This window comes from Bos mutus, chromosome 18 (genome assembly GCF_027580195.1).
Source record: "Bos mutus isolate GX-2022 chromosome 18, NWIPB_WYAK_1.1, whole genome shotgun sequence".
Classification (NCBI taxonomy): Eukaryota; Metazoa; Chordata; class Mammalia; order Artiodactyla; family Bovidae; genus Bos; species Bos mutus.
Window position 1 is genome coordinate 109,559 of NC_091634.1, and position 19,734 is coordinate 129,292.

Below are 19,734 nucleotides of genomic sequence, written 5' to 3' on the forward strand. Positions count from 1 at the left end.
CAGAAAAGCACAACACAGATATTTTAAATCTAAGAATGTCCTAGGTCTGACACTCATGTCAGCTGCTCTAAAACCAAGGCCTCAGCAAGGCTGCATTGCTTCTGGGGGTAAAAGGGCTGTCCTTGCCTGTTCCAGACTGCCAGCATTCCTTGGTTCCTGGCTTTTTCTGTCTTAAAGCCAGCAAAGGCACCTTGAGTTTTTCTCACATGACATCACTCTGATTTGGTCTCTCTCCATCTCTATGCCTCCCTCTTCCACTATAAGGACCCTTACAACAAGGACCCGTAATAACAAGGGTTATTACGATGTTTCCTCCCACCCTGCCAACCTCAGACAATCCAGAATGATCTCCATGTCCCAAAGTCAGCTGGTTATCAACCTTATTTCCACCTACCATCTAAATGTAGTTCCCTCTTGCCCTGTAACAACATGTTCTGGACACTAAGTCCTCCACATCTTTGGCGGGAATGGTGCTTTAGTCTGCTTACCATGCATGCTCAGTTGCTTCAGTCGTGTCGGACTCTTTGCGACCCTATGGACTGTGGCCCACCAGGCTCCTCTGTCCATGGGATTCTCCAGGCAAGAATACTGGAGTGGACTGCCATACCCTCCTCCAGGGGATCTTCCGGACACAGGGATCAAACCAGCATCTCCTGCACTGCACACAGATTCTTTACCCACTGAGCCACCTGGGAAGCCCTGCTTACCATAAGTATACTTACACAAAAATTAAGCATTGCCTACTTGTTACATCAAGAATGAGTGCACTTTTTATTTTGGTAGATGTTAAAGGAAGAAATGTTCACATATTGAGGGCTAGGCAAGTCATTCTTGCTTATATATGATTTAACTTGATTTCTATGCTAACTAAAAAAGATAGCACAGAAGGAAGTCAAAGTAGGAAGTCAAGAAATACCCAGAGTAGCAGGCAAGTTTGGCCTTGGAGTACAGAATGCTGCTGCTGCTAAGTCGCTTCAGTCGTGTCCGACTCTGTGCAACCCCACAGACAACAGCCCACCAGGCTCTGCCGTCCCTGGGATTCTCCAGGCAAGAATGCTGGAGTGGGTTGCTATTTCCTTCTCCAATGCATGAAAGTGAAAAGTGAAAGTGAAGTTGCTCAGTAGTGTCTGACTCTTCACGACCCCATGGACTGCAGCCTACCAGGCTCCTCCGTCCATGGGATTTTCCAGGCAATAGTACTGGAGTGGGTTGCCATTGCCTTCAAAGCTGGGCAAAGGCTAACAGAGTTTTGCCAAGAGAACACACTGGTCATAACACAACAACATAAGAGAGAGGACTCTACACATGGACATCACCAGATGGTCAACACCGAAATCACATTGATTATATTCTTTGCAGCTGAAGATCGAGAAGCTCTATTCAGTCAGCAAAAACAAGACTGAGGACTGGCTGTGGCTCAGATCATGAACTTCTTATTGCAAAATTCAGACTTAAATTCCTCATTGCCAATTCAGAGTTAAGCTGAATAAAGTAGGGGAAAGAACAGGGTGCACTGGCCAGAAATAAAGAATGTCCATGTTAAAAATGAAGTTTAGGGATTTCCCTGGTGTTCCAGCAGTTATGCTTCCCAGGTGGTCCCAGTGGTAAAGAACCCACCTGCCAGTACAAGAGAGGTAAGAGACGTGGGTTTGACTGGAGTGCACACGCATACACACGCGCGCACACACACACACACCCACTTACTCTGGTGGTCCAGCAGCTAATGCTTCCCTGGTGGCTCAGATGGTAAAGAATCCACCTCCAATGCAGGAGACGCGGGTTCGATCCCTAGTCCAGGAAGATCCCCTGGAGAAGGAAATGGCAACCCACACCAGTATTCTTGCTTGGAGAATCCTTTGGACAGAGGCGCCTCAGGCTACAGTCCTTGAGGTCGCAAAGAACTGGATATGACAGAGCGTGACACGTGCCTACACATACACACACACCCCGTGCTTCCATGAAGAGGACATAGGTTCCAGCCCTGGTGTACCAACCAAGACCCCACATGAGTGTGGACACACTAGGTTTGAGCTCAGGAGGGCTGTGGTGGGTCATGCTTGCCACACTTGCTGGCAGAGCCCTGGGCGAGAGGAGGGCTCAGCCTGGCAAGGAGGTGCCGCGCAGGCTCACCTTGTCCTGAGAGTGGGTGCAGAGCAGGTGTGAGCCGCGGCGTGCTGCTCACAGCCGGACGACAGTCTGCAAGCAGGCGGCCTCCTCGGCCTCCCTGGGCTTGCTTCTGGCAAGGCCATCACTGCAAGGCAGGAGCCCTGGGGCTTAGAGGTCTGCAGCCAGGATCTCAGGGGCACAAGCGACACTGCAGGTGAGCCTGGGGGCACCTGCCCTCATCATCTGCTGGTTTCCACCGAGGCGGGGCCCAGAACGTGGGCAGGGATGGTGGGGTCCACATTTGGTGGTCCCATCCGCTGCTTTTCCAAGAAGAGTGAGAGATGCATGTTTTACATGGAGCCTTTTGATTTTATAAAGGTTCAAGACTGTTCCCCCCCAAACTTCAAAGTCTATAGGTATGTATGAGCTCCACTCTTTCTATATATAGAGAGAGAGCTATATACAATGTTGGTTTCTGGGCTATCATTTGTGACTCAGGACAAAAGGCAAACCAGGAGCCCAGGGGTCCCGAGACAGGAAGGCACAGGGCCCAGGGTTCGCTGCACAGCACTCTGCGGCCACTCTCAGGACGCCTCTCCACTCCCTCCCCATCATCGACCTGAAGCCGACACTCCTGCAGGCCTGTGGTGAGCCAAGCTTGGGGCCTGTCTTCCTGAGCTCTCCCCAGCGTTCCAAGGCGTCAGTATGTCCACTGAACTCAGACCTTCCCTTCCGCCGACAGGGCAGCTTGCGATCAGAGCTGCAGTCAGGTGTGCCTTGGGGCCTCAGGCTTCCAAGCAAAGGGTGGGCTCAGCTCCCTGTACCAGAGCGGTCAGCTGTGGTCAGCGAGGCCTCATGGCGCTGCCTCCCACACCTGGGAGAAGCCTTTCCCCTGCCTGTTACCCTCCCCACCCAGGCTCTGTGCACTTTATGGAACACCCATGTTTCACCGGTGGTGCCAGAACAAACCCAGGTCCACTGGTTCTGAGTGTGCAATCCCTATCAAAACCACAGCCAACATTCTGAGCAGAAACTAACAGGCTGACCCTAAATTCATAGACACGCAGAACACAACAAGGAAAACAATTGTGCTAAGAAAGAAAGTTGCACTTTCCTTACTAAACTTCAAAAATTTCTATAAAGCCAAGGTACTCACGACAGTCTGGTCCTGTCAGTAGGACAGAAATATAGATCAACAGATTTAAGAGAGCAAAATAGCCTTAACTGATTTCCAACAAAAATATAATGTGGAAAGATGGCCTTTTCAGCAAATGGTTCTGGGAAAACTAGACATTCACATGCAAAAAAATAAATTCAAACCCTTATCTCAACTATACGTAAAAGTTACCATGAAAAAGACCATAAATGTAAGAGCTAAGACTATAAAATTTATAGAAGAAAACAAAGGAGAACTTTTTGACTTTTGGCTAGACAAATAATTTTTTAGGTATGATACAAAGACAATATATAAATAGAAAAACTAATATATTAGACAATGAGTGTAAAATTTAACATCAAAATGTAAAATCTGCTCTTCAAAATGCATCATTAAGAGACTTTCCTGCTGGCCCAGTGGCTAAGACTCTGCGCTCCCCATGCAGGGGGCCTGGGTTTGACCTCTGGTCGGGGAACTAGATCCCACATGCCACAACGAACACCCAGCACAGCCAAATAAACAAATTTTTTTGTAAAAAGACACCATTCAGAACACTAAAAGATGCACACACAGCCTGGATTGGAGAGGAGTTTGGCGGGGGTGATAAGGGAGATATGTGTATGTAGGGCTGAGTCCCTTCACCGTTCACCTGAAACTACCACAACTATGTCTGTTAACTGGCTACCCCCCAATACAAAATAAAAAGTTTTTTTTTTAATAACACAAATAAATAAAAGTTTAAAAAAATGAGCCACAGACTGAGAAAAAATACTTAGAAAATACTTACATATGGTTTCTAAATACAGAATCTATGAAGAACTTTATGGCTCAAAGATAAAAAGACAACCCAATTAGAAATAAGGAAAAGATCTGAATAGACGTTTCATTGAAGGAAACAGACTGTTAACACGCACGTGAAAATACCATTGTTCATGAGAAAAATGTAGATCAAAAGCCCAATGAGATGACTGCTTCAAGGGTAGAGAGTTTCAGTTCAAGATAATAAAAATGTTCTGAAGAAGTACAGGGGTTAAAGTGGCACAACTGAATTAAAGCCACTGAACCATACACTTAAAAATGGTTAAAATGGTAAGTTTTGTGCATATTTTGCCATGGCTTTTAAAAGCCGTTGAGATACCATTTCACACCACCAGGATGCCAGCTCCAAGTTGTCTTGGTGTTGGCACGGTGGAAAAACTGAACAGTCCTGCGGCGCTGCTGGGAGTATAAAAGGCACAGACCCTTTGGGAAATGGTTCGGGAGCTTCCAAGGAGGTAAACATCAACTTGCCAGGCTTCCCTGCTGGGCCAGTGGTTGAGAGCCTGCCTGCCAATGCAGGCGGCACGGGTTTGACCCCCGGTCCAGGAGGATCTTCTGTGTCTCGGGGCAACTACACCCGTGCACCACAACTACCGACGCCCTCGCTCTCTACAGCCCGCGGCCCACGACCACAGAAGCCACCGCGACGAGAAGCCGGAACATTACAGCGAAGCGGAGCCCCCACGCGCTGCCGGAGGACAGGTGACGGAGGGAAACCCACAGGTCCGGACTGGGCCACCCGATCAGAAAACAACCAAGGTGAACGATCTGCTGCTACTCAGGCTGTGATGCTTCTGATCTTGGACCATGGCTGTCAAGGTCCCAAGGCAAACGGCGCTGCGACTGTTTACACGGTGGTCTGGGAGAAGAAGCAGGTGGACACAGCCACCACGAGGGCCAGCAGCGCCTCTCCTGGGAAAGATGACAAGCCTGACCTGGTGAAGACAGCACCACATCCCAGCAGAGGCTTCACTGGCCTCACTAAGGAGACCTATTTCTTCCCCAAAAAAGGCGCGTGCTCTTGTCCTCAAAAGTCACTGGGTCCTGCAACACCAGGCAAGGGGCACAAGAATATGATCTAAGCACTGGGCACTGGACCCGGGCCCCCAGTCTTTGTCCCGCCCACACCTCCCCTTAGGCCTGCAAAACCCCGTCCCCTGACACCCCTGCTCGCCCTTTCATCTCTGAGGGTGTGGGCCCTCCTCCTGGGTGTGCACTGTCCCCACATCCACCAGAGTTTAGACAGTTTCTCTTTCCTGCACCCACCTCCTCCACTCGGCTACTGGTCCTTCATCTGGACATCCCACACTCATCTCAGGGCCCATCTGGAACCACAAGCTGAGATTTTCCTTCCAAAATCCCATCTCAGGACATAACCTGGTCCAGGCCACCAGGGCAGGACAGTCTAGACATCAGGAAGCTAAATAGAAATTTCCTGTTCACGGGCACGCGGGTCAGCTCCACCTAGAGCTCTCCAGACAACTCAGACTCTACTCCCACATAATCCAACTGCTACTCTTCTGCCAAACATACTCCTTCTGCCAACCTCCGCTCTCCATCTCATTCTTTATCTGTAACACTTGGGATAGTCCTTTATCCTCCACTACATTCACTCTCCATTCGTAAATGGAAATCCCATCGATTCCACTCTGAAAATCGTATAGGGAATCTGATTATTTCTCCCACCTCTCCTACTTCTATTCTGGAGAGGTCACCGGAGAAACATTTGCAGCAGCATCCTCCTGAAGCTGCCTGCTTTCAGCCCCCACCACAACTCTGTGTTCACGCAGTTTCAAAATCCTAACTCAGATCATGGCCATCCATATTCTAATGAAAATCTGTGGCTCCCAGAATCCAAAGCCCGTCAACAGAGGTGGGACTCCCATGCTCACGCTGTCGGTTCCCGGCAGTGGAGACTGCAGAACTTTCCCGAATGCTCCCAGGCCAGTCTCACCTCCGAGTCTTCGCACATGCACATCCCTCCGCCTGCACCCTCCACATTTTATCACACTGGACTCTGAAATGCAGACTTCCACCCACGAACGCCCCAGTGTCCTGAGCACCGAAGCCTGGGGTTCAGTAGGGGACTTGCGGCACTGGGGTTCGGAGTCCAGGTGGAGGCCAAGAGACCCGGCTCTCTTACCATGCCCGCAGTCCAGCTACATGCTGGGTCATGACCTCGGAACGGGTGGCTTTGGAGCCTGGGGCCCTTCTCCGTAAAGCGGATACGATGCACAGGGCGACGACTCCGGGTCGGCCACGGGCACAGACAGGCCTTGACGGACGACCCGGAGAACAACCCCGCGCCGGGCGGTCCCCCGACAGCCGAGGAAACAAGAACCCGGGGAGACGGGACGTTTGCTGAGGTCACGGGACACACAGGGCACAGTTGGGACCTCCTAGGCTGTCGTACCTACCCACTCCCGTTTCCGCGGGCCTGAGGAGCCCCCTGGACACCAACCACGGTCCAACAACTAGGTCCATCCGCCCGCGACCGACAGAGAAGCAACCATCTGAATCCGGAAGTCCCGCCCTCCAAGGCGTGGCCGTCCCGGAAACGCCTATTTCCTGGGCTATCATTGGTCAATACTGGTGTGAACGCACAGTGAGGGAAGTTCTGGGTAGTGTAGTTCAAGTCGCGTGAGCCGTGATGCGGTGCGTCCAGTCTAATCACCTAGGCAACGACTCGGCGGCACCGCGATAGGCTCAGGGAAAAGCGACATAGACGTCCACGAGCCTGGAGCCAGTGAGGGTCAGGATTTGGGCGTTTTCGCCTGGCCTCAGATGGTGGGGCGGGACTTCCGGCGTCGCCATTGCAGTCTTAGTTTAGTGCCTGGTGGGGGTGCAGGAGACACACCCTGGGACGTGAGGCGAAGGCCCCCAGGGGGACGTTCTGGGACCCTCTTCGCACCTTGGCACTCCCTTTTACCCTCGGCTTACCGCTCCTCCTTCCTAAGCCTCGGTTTCTCCGCGCCCCGCCTTCGTCCCAAGTTCCGGGGAGGCAGCTTCCGTTTCATACTGGGGACGGTCGAAGCACTGAGTGCGACCATCAACCTGCGTCACCCCTCCCAGTGTTTGTGGGGGTGTTCGGGTGAGCGCGCAGGCTCGTCACGGCCGCCGCCTGACACGGCCCCGCCCAGCCCACAGGCTGTAACCGGTCTTGCAGAGTCGCCGATGGACCCGAGGCAGGTGAGTGGCAGGTGAGATGAGACAGGTCCTCACCTGCTGAGATCCCCGCCCTTGTGACCCTGGGGTCTGTTAGGGGATGGTGGCGTCCCGAACTCGGCCTGCACATGAGTCTGGGCCCCTGAGAGTCACTTTCCCCTGGCATCCTGAACCTAGGCCAGAGGTTATGTGGAGCGGATCACATGGGATAGATCTGGAAAGGTGTCCGTGACACAGAGACCAGCATGTGCCAGTTGCTTGGAGGTGGGCATAAGGTGACAGTGTTGAGGGAAACGACAGATCTCCATTTCTTCTGGTGGAAATAGAGAGCAGAGGGACTGGAGACAGGCCCGGAAAGGGAGGCTGGGGTGCTGGGCCTCTATTCTCAGTGTGGTGCGGGTCACGGGAAGTTTAGAGCAGAGGAGGAGGTGATCTGAATCAGATCTTAACAAGCCTGTGGATGCTGAGTGAAAAGACTGGAAAGTGGGATGAGACTGGAGGCCCGAAGATCATGGAGGAGGTGACTGCAGTAGTCTCGGTGTGTGGTTTTGGTGGCTAGAGCAGGGAGGTGCCTGTAAGGTAGGAGAAGTGGTTGGCTCCTGGATGTAATTTTTAGGGTGGACTAGATTTCCTGATCACTTCATGGCAAATAGATGGGGAAACAGTGGCTGACTTTATTTTTCTGGGCTCCAAAATCACTGCAGATGGTGATTGCAGCCATGAAATTAAAAGACGCTTACTCTTTTAAAGGAAAGTTGTGACCAACCTAGATAGCATATTCAAAAGCAGAGACATTACTTTGCCAACAAAGGTCCATCTAGTCAAGGCTATGGTTTTTCCAGTGGTCCTGTATGGATGTGAGAGTTGGACTATAAAGAAAGCTGAGCGCCGAAGAATTGATGCTTTTGAACTGTGGTGTTGGAGAAGACTCTTGAAAGTCCCTTGGACTGCAAGGAGATCCAACCAGTCCATCCTAAAGGAGATCGGTCCTGGGTGTTCATTGGAAGGACTGATGTTGAAGCTGAAACTCCAATACTTTGGCCACCTGATGCAAAGAGCTGACTCATTTGAAAAGACCCTGATGCTGGGAAAGATTGAGGGCAGGAGGAGAAGGGGATGACAGAGGATGAGATGGTTAGATGTCCATCACCGACTCGATGGACATGGGTTTGGGTGAACTCTGGGAGTTGGTGATGGACCGGGAGGCCTGGTGTGCTGTGGTTCTTTGGGTCGCAAAGAGTCAGACACAACTGAGCAACTGAACTGAACTGAGATTTCCTGATATGTGGCAGGGAAATATGGTTGACCCTGAATATTTTTTCGGATGTGGAAAATGGTTTGAGGAGTAGATTTCAGAGGGAAAATAACTGTTTTGGCCATATTGTATTTGGAATGTCATTGAGACTGCCAAATTGAGATGTCAAGTGTATTTCATGCCAGGTCGAGACTAGAGACGTCCGCCGGCGGGAGGCTTGTGCTTGCGCACTGTGAGCTGGGTTGAGGATGATGAACAAGCCTCTGAGTAGAGTGTAGACCTGGGATGAAAAAATGAAGCACAGGGTCTTCCTTGGTGGTCCAGTGGCCAAGACTCCATGCTCTCAATGCAGGGGACCTGGGTTCAGTCCCTGGTCAGGGAACTAGATTCTACCTGCCACAACTAAGATCCCACACAGTGCAACTAAGACACAGCACAGCCAAATAAATAAATACAAAAAAAAAAAAGAAAAGAAAAAGCACATAAGTAAGGAAGGTAGGATGACAGTGGGCCTGAGCTTAGATTGTTTTACCTTTCTACAGCTCACAGGGTTTTCTGGCCATTCTCCTTACGTCCAGGGGGGTTTATTAGGCTGCTGGAGTATCAGGGACAAAAAGGCTCAGCCAAGCTAAGCGTTGCCACGCCAAGAGTGGGGACGAGCAGGTCAGGGGTTTGTGTATTAGGAAGGGCAAGGACAGCTATGACTGGTGAAGGGACAGCATGCATAAGCTTAGAGCTGGAAGAGAATAAGGGTGTTTGAGATTATTACTCCTGGTTCTGGGGTGCAAGATTGGAGCAACAGAGCCAAGAAGGGAGGCTTTGTCTAGAGAGGTGATGGCTCTCTCTGTTAGTGGGAAGCTCTTGCAGTCAAGGACAGTCCAAGGTTAGCATCGGATCCTGCCTGCCTCTGTTGGCAAGCTAAGTGCATAGTGGAAGACGAGTACAGGGGAAGTGCCTGTGGTGTGGCCAGGGAGAGGGACGATGATACTGTGGGATGTGGGAAGTAGAGGTTTGAGGATTGATGTGTACGTGGTAGGGGAATGAGGCCTGATACAGAGGCTTAAGGAAGAAAAGAGAGCTCAGATTTTCTTAGATTTGGGAGGTGTGACCTGAAGGACACAAGGGAAGTTGGTTAGTAGGGAGAGGGGTGTCATATGACCACTTAGAGCTCAAACAGCGTCCATCTACCCACCTTCCTTTTGTCTCTCTCGTTAGGATTGGTCTGAAAACAGTGGCCAGTGGGACTGTGAGGAGAGCGGGGCACCAGTGGGGCCAGCACCTGTGGCCTTCTCAGAGGTGAGGGCCGGGGGAAGGGGGTGAGCTGCAGGCGGGTGGAGGGAGGACGGACGGGGGTCATGAGGAGAAGAGATGCCAGTGGGACACGGGGCAGAGCACTGAGTCGCACATCAAGGGCCTGAATGTGCCCGCTGGACCGTTTTGTTTGTTTTCCAGCCCACCTATTGGCCCCCTGGCCTTGCTGCCTCCTCATGGGGGAGCCTGGTGGCCTTCGAGGAGGTGGCCATGCACTTCTCCAGGGAGGAGTGGGAGCTCCTTGATGAAGCCCAGAGGCAGCTGTACCACACTGTGATGCTGGAGACCTTGGAGCTCGTGACCTCACTTGGTAAGGCCCTCGTTCCCTTCCCTGGCCTGGGGCCAGCACCTGCCTTTTGTCTTCTCCCATCCCCAAGCTGGACCAGGGACACTGCTTCCTGCCCAGGTTTCATGTTGTAGCTGCTGTGAGTGCTGGGCCTGGGCTGTGTGCACCCCCGTTTCTCCCTGAGCAGCCTCATGAGGAGTCCTAACAGCTATTAGGTCCCACAGGGGCCCTGTGGGAGCAGAGGTTGGGGATCGGCATTCTGGCCTGCCTGAAGGGTCCTGCTCAACTTGACCAGTGCCTGGCTGGCTGATCTAGTGTGTGGCCATGCCGAGGTTCTGCCCCTTCCCCAGAGACTTTTTTTTTAATGGCTTTACTGATATATATCATAACGTTCACCCTTTTACTTTTTTTTACAAAAATCAATTTTAACATTCACCCTTTTAAAGTGTACAGTTTAGTGGGTTTTCGTGTTTTCAGTGTATAAATCTCGCCATACTCCATAGAACTTCTTGAAGAGAACATAGGCAAAATATTCTTTGATATAAATCATACCAGTGTTTTCGTAAGTCAGTCTCCCAAAGCAACGAAATAAAAGCAAACAAATGGAACCTAATAAAACTTACAAGTTTTTGCACAGCAAAGGAAACCATTAAAAAAATGAAAATACAGCTTAGAAACTGAGAAAATATTTGTAAGTGATATGATTGACAAGGGTTTTAATTTCCAAAATATACAAACAGCTCATACAACTCAATAACAAGAAAATAACCCCATTGAAAAATGGGCAGAAGACCTAAATAGACATTTCTCCAAAGAAGACATACAGATGGCCAAAAAGCATGTAAAAACACGCTCAACACTGCTTATTATTCAGTTCAGTTCAGTCGCTCAGTCCTGTCCCACTCTTTGCAACCCCATGAATCGCAGCACGCCAGGCCTCCCTGTCCATCACCAACTCCTGGAGTTCGCCCAGACTCACGTCCATCGAGTCAGTGATGCCATCCAGCCATCTCACCCTCTGTCGTCCCCTTCTCCTCCTGCCCCCAATCCCTCCCAGCATCAGAGTCTTTTCCAATGAGGCAACTCTTCCCATGAGGTGGCCAAAGTACTGGAGTTTCAGCTTTAGCATCATTCCTTCCAAAGAAATCCCAGGGCTGATCTCCTTCAGAATGGACTGGTTGGATCTCCTTGCAGACCAAGGGACTCTCAAGAGTCTTCTCCAACACCACAGTTCAAAAGCATCAATTCTTCGGCGCTCAGCTTTCTTTATAGTCCAACTCTCACATCCATACAGGACCACTGGAAAAACCATAGCCTTGACTAGATGGACCTTTGTTGGCAAAGTAATGTCTCTGCTTTTGAATATGCTGTCTAGATTGGTCATAACTTTCCTTCCAAGGAGTAAGCGTCTTTTAATTTCATGGCTGCAGTCACCATCTGTAGTGATTTTGGAGCCCAAAAAAATAAAGTCTGACACTGTTTCCACTGTTTCCCCATCTATTTGCCATGAAGTGATGGGACCAGATGCCATGATCTTCGTTTTCTGAATGTTGAGTTTTAAGCCAACTTTTTCACTCTCCACTTTCACTTTCATCAAGAGGCTTTTTAGTTCCTCTTCACTTTCTGCCATAAGGGTGGTATTATCTGCATATCTGAGGTTATTGATATTTCTCCCGGCAATCTTGATTCCAGCTTGTGTTTCTTCCAGCCCAGCGTTTCTCATGATGTACTCTGCATAGAAGTGAAATAAGCAGGGTGACAATGTACAGCCTTGACGTACTCCTCTTCCTATTTGGAAGCAGTCTGTTGTTCCATGTCCAGTTCTAACTGTTGCTTCCTGACCTGCATACAGATTTCTCAAGAGGCAGGTCAGGTGGTCTGGTATTCCCATCTCTTTCAGAAGTTTCCACAGTTTATTGTGATCCACACAGTCAATGGCTTTGGCATAGTCAATAAAGCAGAAATAGATGTTTTTCTGGAACTCTCTTGCTTTTTCCATGATCCAGCGGATGTTGGCAATTTGATCTCTGGTTCCTCTGCCTTTTCTAAAACCAGCTTGAACATCAGGAAGTTCACGGTTCACATATTGCTGAAGCCTGGCTTTGAGAATTTTGAGCATTATTTTACTAGCATGTGAGACGAGTGCAATTGTGTGGTAGTTTGAGCATTCTTTGGCATTGCCTTTCTTTTATTATTATTATTTGCTTATTATTAGAGAAATTCAAATGAAAACTATTATGAGGTGTCACCTCACACCCAGTCAGAATAGCCATCATTAAAAAGTCTACAGATAACAAATGGTAGAGAGCATGTGGAAAAAGGAACCCTCCTACACTATTGATGGGAATGTAAATTGGTGCAGCCACTATGGAAAACAGTATGGAGTTTCCTGAAAAAATGAAAACTAGAGTTCCCATACGATCCAGCAATCTCACTCCTGGGCATATATCTGGAGAAAAAACAGCAATTCGAAAGGATAAATTTACTCCAATGTTCATTGTAGCACTATTTACAATATCCAGGACATGGAAGCAACATAAATTCTATCGACAGATGAATGGAAAAGAAGATGTGGTGTATGTATACAATGGAACGCTACTCAGCCATAAAAAAGAAATAATGCCACTTGGTGTAACGCGGGTGAACCTAGAGACTATCATACTAAGTGATGTAAGTCATAAGGAGAAAAGACAAGTACCATGTGATATCTCTTATATATGGAATCTAAAATACAACACAAATGAACATATCTGTAAAGCAGAAAAAGTTTCACAGATGTAGAGAACAGACTTGTGGTTGCCAATGGTGGGGGTTGGGAGAGGGATGGATTGGAATTAGGAAGTACAACCTATTATATATAGAATGGATAAACATTAGGTCCTACTGTATAGCACAGGGAACTATAATAGGAAAGAATATGAAAAAGAACATATGTATAACTGAGGCAGTTTGCTTTATTTTTTTTATTTTTTTTTAATTAAGGATAATAAACAAATGGACTTCCCTGATGGCTCAGACGGTAAAGAGTCTGCCTACAATGCGGGAGACCCAGGTTCATTCCCTGGGTCGGGAAGATCTCCTGGAGAAGGAAATGGCAACCCACTCCAGTATTCTTGCCTGGAAAATCCCACGGATGGAGGAGCCTGGTAGGCTACAGTCCATGGGGTCACAAAGAGTCGGACACAACTGAGCGACTTCACTTTCACTTTTTCAATAAACTAATATCACCACACTCTAATTCTAAGCATTTTCATCACCTAAAGAGAGACTCTGCCCTTTAGCAGTCGCTCTTCATCTTCCCACATCCTGTCCTGAGTCCTAGGCAACCACTAATCTACCTCGTGACTGTACAGATTTGCTTGTTCTATTAATAGGTATTTCACACAAATGGGATTATACCATATGTGTTTTCCGTGACTGGCTTTTACTTGGCATAATGTTATTGAGGTTCATCCATGTTATAGAACATATCAATAATACTTCTTTCATTTTTATGGCTGAATAATATTCCAGCATATAGATATACCAGTTTTGTTTATCCATTCATCAGCTGATGGACATTTGGCTTTTTTCCACTTTTTGACTGTTACAAACATTATGGCTGTTCCAGATGTTCATGTACAAGTTTTGTGTAGATATATGTCATTTCTCTTCTGTAAATACATAGCAGCGAAATTCCCAAACTGTCCCAATTGGCAGCACCGTTTTACATTCCCACTGCAGTTTATGAGTGTTTCAGTTTCTCTACTTCCTCATCAAAAACTTGTTACTATCTTTTTTTCTTCAAGCTATCCTGGTGAGTTTAAAGTGGTATCTCATTGTGGTTTGAGCTTGCATTTCTGTAAAGACTAACGGGCTTGCCCGGTGGTGCAGTGATAAAGAACCTGCCTGCCAGTGCAGGAGATGGAAGAGATGTGGGTTCGATCCCTGAGTTAGGAAGATCCCCTGGAGTGGGAAATGCCAACCTGCTCCAGTATTTTTGCCTGGAAAATTCCATGGGCAGAAGAGCCTGACAGGCTATAGTGCATGGGGTCACAGAGAGCTGGACATGACTGAGCGCACACTGTGCACACGATGACTAATGATGTTGAGCTTCTTTCCATTTACTTTTTGTCCATTTGTGTATGTATATCTTTTTTTGAAAAATGTCTTTTCAGGCCCTTTACCTCTGAGTTCTTGCCTCTGGTGAGGGCCCTATCCCGCCAGTGAGCCTTGCACTCTAACTCTGCCCCACCTGGCCTATCGGCAAATCCTTGGCCCATTCCTGTATGTGTCAGTGACACATTTCTAAGGAAGTCACCCTTTTCACTAAGTGGAACGCTCACGTTAACCAGAAATTTCTCGGCTTTCAGGCTGTTGGCCTGTGGTGGAAGATGAGGAGGTGCCTTCTGAGAAGAATGCTTCTGGAGAAGTGGTGTCACAGGTCAAAACTCCCAGTGTACCTCCTTCCATGCAGAAGGCTGACAGCTGTGACACGTGTGAGCCACTCTTGAAAGACATTTTGCAGCTGGACGACCATCAGAGACATACTGGGGAGACTTCCTGCACATGTTTAGCATATGGAAGAGAGTTTTGGTTTGGTGTAAATCTTCACCAGCATCCAGAGTACAATGGAGAAAAGCCCTTCCAATGGAACAGAGACAGGGACTTGTTTGTAAAAAGCTCAACAGGCTCTTTGTCAGAGAAACCCATTACATGTGGGTTAGGTGGCCAGGATGTCTCAGACGGCCATGACCTCCTCCAGCCCCCAAGCATGGACGGCAGTGGGGAGCCACATAGCAGCACAAAGGGCAGGGAGGCCTCACTGCACCTTTTCAGTTCTGGGCAGCTCGAAGAGGTCCAGTCCTCACAGAAGCCCTTCAACTGCAGTGACAGTGGGAAAGCTTTCCAGAAGACTTCTGTCCTCCTCAGCCACCGGAGCACTCGCTCTGAAGAGACACCATTTAGATGCACAAGAGCTGAAAATTCCTTAGAGGAGAAATCAGCCCTTATTAGTGACCAATGGTTTCACACTGGAGAAACATCTCATGTATGTAAAGAGTGTGGCAAGGCTTTCAGTCACCCATATCAACTGAGGAAGCATCAGAAATTCCACGCGGGAGTAAAAGATTATGCATGCAGCGACTGTGGGAAAACTTTCAGCCACAAACTCACCCTTATTCATCACCAGAGAATCCACACAGGAGAAAGGCCTTATGAATGCAGTGAATGTGGGAAAGCCTTCAATAACAGGTCACACCTCGCTCGGCATGAGAAAGTCCACACAGGAGAAAGGCCTTTCAAGTGCAGCAAATGTGGAAGAGCCTTCAGCCAAAGCTCCAATTTCCTTCGGCACCAGAAAGTCCACACCCACATAAAACCTTACGAGTGCAGTCAGTGTGGTAAAGCCTTCAGTCGCAGCTCTGCGCTCATGCAGCACTGGAGAGTTCATACTGGAGAACGGCCATTTGAGTGCGGTGAGTGTGGGAGAGCTTTTAACAACAACTCCAACCTTGCTCAGCACCAGAAGGTTCACACCGGAGAACGGCCTTTCGGATGCAGTGAATGTGGGAGAGACTTTAGCCAAAGCTCTCACCTCCTTCGCCATCAGAAAGTCCACACCGGAGAACGGCCTTTCGCATGTGGTGAATGTGGGAAAACCTTCAGCAATAGCTCCACCCTCATTCAACACCAGAAAGTACATACTGGACAAAGGCCTTACAGGTGCAGTGAGTGCAGAAAAGCCTTCAGTCGCAACTCCAGCCTGGTTCAGCACTGGAGAACTCACACTGGGGAAAAGCCTTATGAGTGCAGTGAATGTGGGAAGGCCTTTGCTCACAGTTCCAGTCTCATTGAGCACTGGAGAGTTCACACCAGAGAAAGGCCTTATGAGTGTAACGAATGTGGGAAGTTCTTTAGCCAAAAGTCCATTCTTACGAAGCATCAGAAAGTTCACACTGGGGAAAGGCCTTATGAGTGCACTAAATGTGGCAAGTTCTTTAGCCGTAAGTCCAGCCTCATCTATCACTGGAGAGTTCACACTGGGGAAAGGCCTTACGAGTGCAGTGCTTGCGGGAGAGCCTTCAGCAGTAACTCTCACCTCATTCGTCACCAGAGAGTGCACACCCAGGAAAGGCCCTATGAATGCAGCCAGTGTGGGAAAGCCTTTAGTGAAAGATCCACACTTGTTCGACACCAGATAGTTCACACCAGAGAAAGGACTTATGAGTGTGGCCACTGTGGGAAGATCTTCAGTCGCCTCTGCAACCTTGCACAGCACAGAAGGATCCACAGCTGAATGGAGCCTTATGGAGATGGTCTTTGGGAGGTCTTCAGCCACATCAAACTTCAGGCAGCAGACTACAAAGAAATTCCCTAATGTGTCGCTGATGTGGACATGCCTTCAGAAGCTACCCTGCCCTTTCTGAGTGGCCTAGGAACCTACACAGCACTGTCTCCCCTCTGGAGCGTAAAGCTCTTTCTAGCTGCCTGTGGCCTCTGAGAGGGTCAGGGAATGAACTGACCCCGTGTTGGTTGAGAGATTCATTAATAAAGACACGTGACAGTCCTGCACGTTATGTACCTAACAGTGCTTCAGGGTACATGAAGCAAAAACTGATAGAACTGCAAGGAGCGATAGACAAATTCACAATTACACTTTGGGAAGTTCACACCCTCCCAGATAATCAGTAAAGGCGTGGAAGACAACACTTTGAACCAGCTTGACCTAATCAATATTTATAGAACTTCCTGTCCAAGAGGACAGAATAGACATTTTTTTCACATGCACGTAGAACATTTACCAATATGGAGCATATTCTGGGCCATAAAAGAAGGCCTGATAAAGGGAAAAGAAATAATACACGGTGTGGACCTTGACAATAACAGAATTCTAATAAGAAATAAAGAACAGAATGATGTGTGGAAAACCCTCATTCAGAAACTGAATATCACACTTATAAATAATCCATGGTCAAAGATGAAATCAAAAGAAAAACTTGAAAGTACTTGGAGTGAAAATGAGAACAGCATATCAAAATATGTGGGATTACCTAAAACTGTACCAAGGGAGACATATGTGTATGTGTATATATATGTGTGTGTGTGTGTGTGTGTCCATGTATACTGGTGAAATATTAATAAGCCTTATGGATTGTAGAAGAATCATTAAATGCCAGGTTTTTTACAGTTCCAACAAAAGAAGCAGACATGACTCCAGGCCATGAAGTTTCTCTTCACTGAAAGGTAAAAGCCAACTGCAGGGTCATGCGAGCCCCCAGAAGACAGACATAAGGACAGACTCGGGGGGTCCTGAGATGAGGTGCACCAGGAGGGGCCTCACTGACACACTGAAGGGCCCTTCGCAGCCCTGCTCACAGCTGCCAGTGTGTGCTTTCTTGAGGGATGTCTGTCTCCCATGTCTTAGTCCATTCCAACTGATGTAACAAATACCATGAACTGGGAGGCTTAAAAATAACAAATTTCTCACAGTCCTGGAGACTAGAAAATCCAAGATCTAGTGCCAGGATATTTGGTGACAGGTGAGGATCCTGGTTGACAGCCATCCTCTGTGTCCTCACAGTGAAGGAGAAGGGGTCCTTGGGGGCCTCTTATGAGACCACTAATCCCAGTCACAAGGGTTCCTCTCCCATGACCTCATCAACCTCCCAAATGCCCCACCTCCAAATACAGAACACTGAGTGGGTTAGGGTTTAACCTAGGTATTGGGGGGGACACAGCGTTCGGTATACACCACCCTACTACAATGTCAGTTTCACGCATGAGGGGCCTGTGGATTTCGTCCTGCCAGGGGAGTGAAGTCTCTAGGGCTCAGCAGCCGCTTACAGCCTGGGACAGGTGTGCCTGCACTCATGTGAGTGCAGGACGGGATAAGCACCACTCTTTCCCTGAGGTCTCCTACCTTCTCGCTCCCCAGGGTTAGCTCCGAGAGGGCTGTGATCTGGGCCAAGTACCGTCCCTCAGGGCCACCAGAGGTCCCCTGGGGTCCTACTGGGTGCCAGGCTTTTGCCTGAGCTCCGTGGTAGATGCATTTCATCTCCATCTGATGTGCGATACAGAGATTTAACATGCAAAGGGACTAAAGAACAGGGTCACTGCGGAGCAACCGCAGCTCTAAGAGCAATGAAGCACAGGTGAGTGACAGTGATGGCTGCTACTGCTCGCTTTTAGGTGGGCAGGAAAATATCTGAGGCGGGGACTCCAGGAACCTTTTCAGCCAGAAGGAGCAGCAGTGCAGAGGCACCTGGCAGAGATGACCCATGGAGGGACCACGGGGAAGAAGCAGGCCGAGAGGTCAGGAGATGGGTCATGCCGCCCTGTCAGTGGGGTGAGGAGTCTGGTCAGTCTGCCCTAACTCCCACCTGCCTGTACATCTGGGCCCTATTTGGCTCTGCCAGACTCTGACTCTGCTCCATACAGACCTCCATGCTGAAGGTGAAAAGGTTGTTGCTGAATCACGTGACGACCCCGGGATCCTTGGCCTCTGAAAGAGAAGAATTCAATCTGGGGCCAGAGACGAGGCTTGATCGCTCAGAGCTTTTGTGTAGTAAAGTTTTATTAAAGTATAAAGGAGATAGAGAAAGCTTCTGACATAGACATCAGAAAGGGGTAGAAAGAATACCCCTTTGCTAGTGTTAGCAATGGAGTTATATACTCTCCAATGAATCCAAAGAATGTCTGGAGGTTGTAAAGATCTCACCAGACTTACTCCCATAATTTACATTTTAGGATAACATGATCAACCAGGTTTAATCCAGAGACTGTCCTCAGGCAGGATACATAATCCTAAGGAATGTAGAGGAAAAAAGAAAGTTTGTCCTTTCTTCCTCGTCGAGAATTGCAGACCCCTCTCTCCTTGGGGACCCCTAGCCTTCTTATCAACCTGCCTAGGAAATGACTCTCTCATTGTGGGCAAGGTCTGTGTTTCACTGGTATGATTATTTGGCTGCAGTGTTTGTTCCCTCTTTGGGAACTACAGATACCATGCTACGAGTAGATGCTTTGACTAATTTTACTCAACAGGCACTGCAAGATTCTCAAAAAGCTATTTCAGCTCTTAATGCTGAACAACCACAAATTAGGTGGTTTTACAAAACAGATTGGCTTTAAATATTTTGACAGCCGCCCAAGGAGAAACGTGTGCCATTATTCATACCCAATGTTGTACATATATACCTGATATGAGCACTAATGTTACTTATTTTTCTAAACACATGAACAAGATGACTGGAGCTATGAATACTCCTGAAGCCTCAGTTGCCTCACTTTGGGAGATGTTAACTAGTTCCCTATGATGGAAAACTATCTTAATTACAATAATTCTGATTGTTTTATTTTTGCTGTTTGCTCCCTACATCTGTAACTGTGTAATTGGATTTGTTTCTAATTGCATGAAGGTTTTTAAGTTACAAATGGTTGTCCAAGCTCCTATGAGTGCCACAGCCTCCTCCAACTATTACTTGGGGCCCCTGGATAAGAGACCCTCAATATGAGGGTTATGAGACTATGTTGCCTCAACAATTTAGGGATTACACCCCTAAACAGCAGGAAGTAGTTATGGAATGAAAATGACATCCCTTTCCCTTGGCAACATAATTCTCCTAAAAGAAAAGGGGGGAATGAGCGAGTCATTTCCTA

The 19,734-nt window shown here is 48.3% G+C and overlaps 1 protein-coding gene across 1 annotated transcript; it reads left to right on the forward strand.

Moving 5' to 3' along the window:
- Nucleotides 1-6,751: 6,751 nt before the first annotated feature.
- Nucleotides 6,752-19,353, forward strand: ZNF132 (zinc finger protein 132). Its single transcript, XM_014480340.2, has 4 exons — nt 6,752-7,270; nt 9,717-9,797; nt 9,954-10,122; nt 14,451-19,353. Exons 1-4 carry the CDS (start codon nt 6,866-6,868, stop codon nt 16,373-16,375), a joined length of 2,580 nt encoding a protein of 859 aa, XP_014335826.2. The 5' UTR covers nt 6,752-6,865; the 3' UTR covers nt 16,376-19,353.
- Nucleotides 19,354-19,734: the final 381 nt, after the last annotated feature.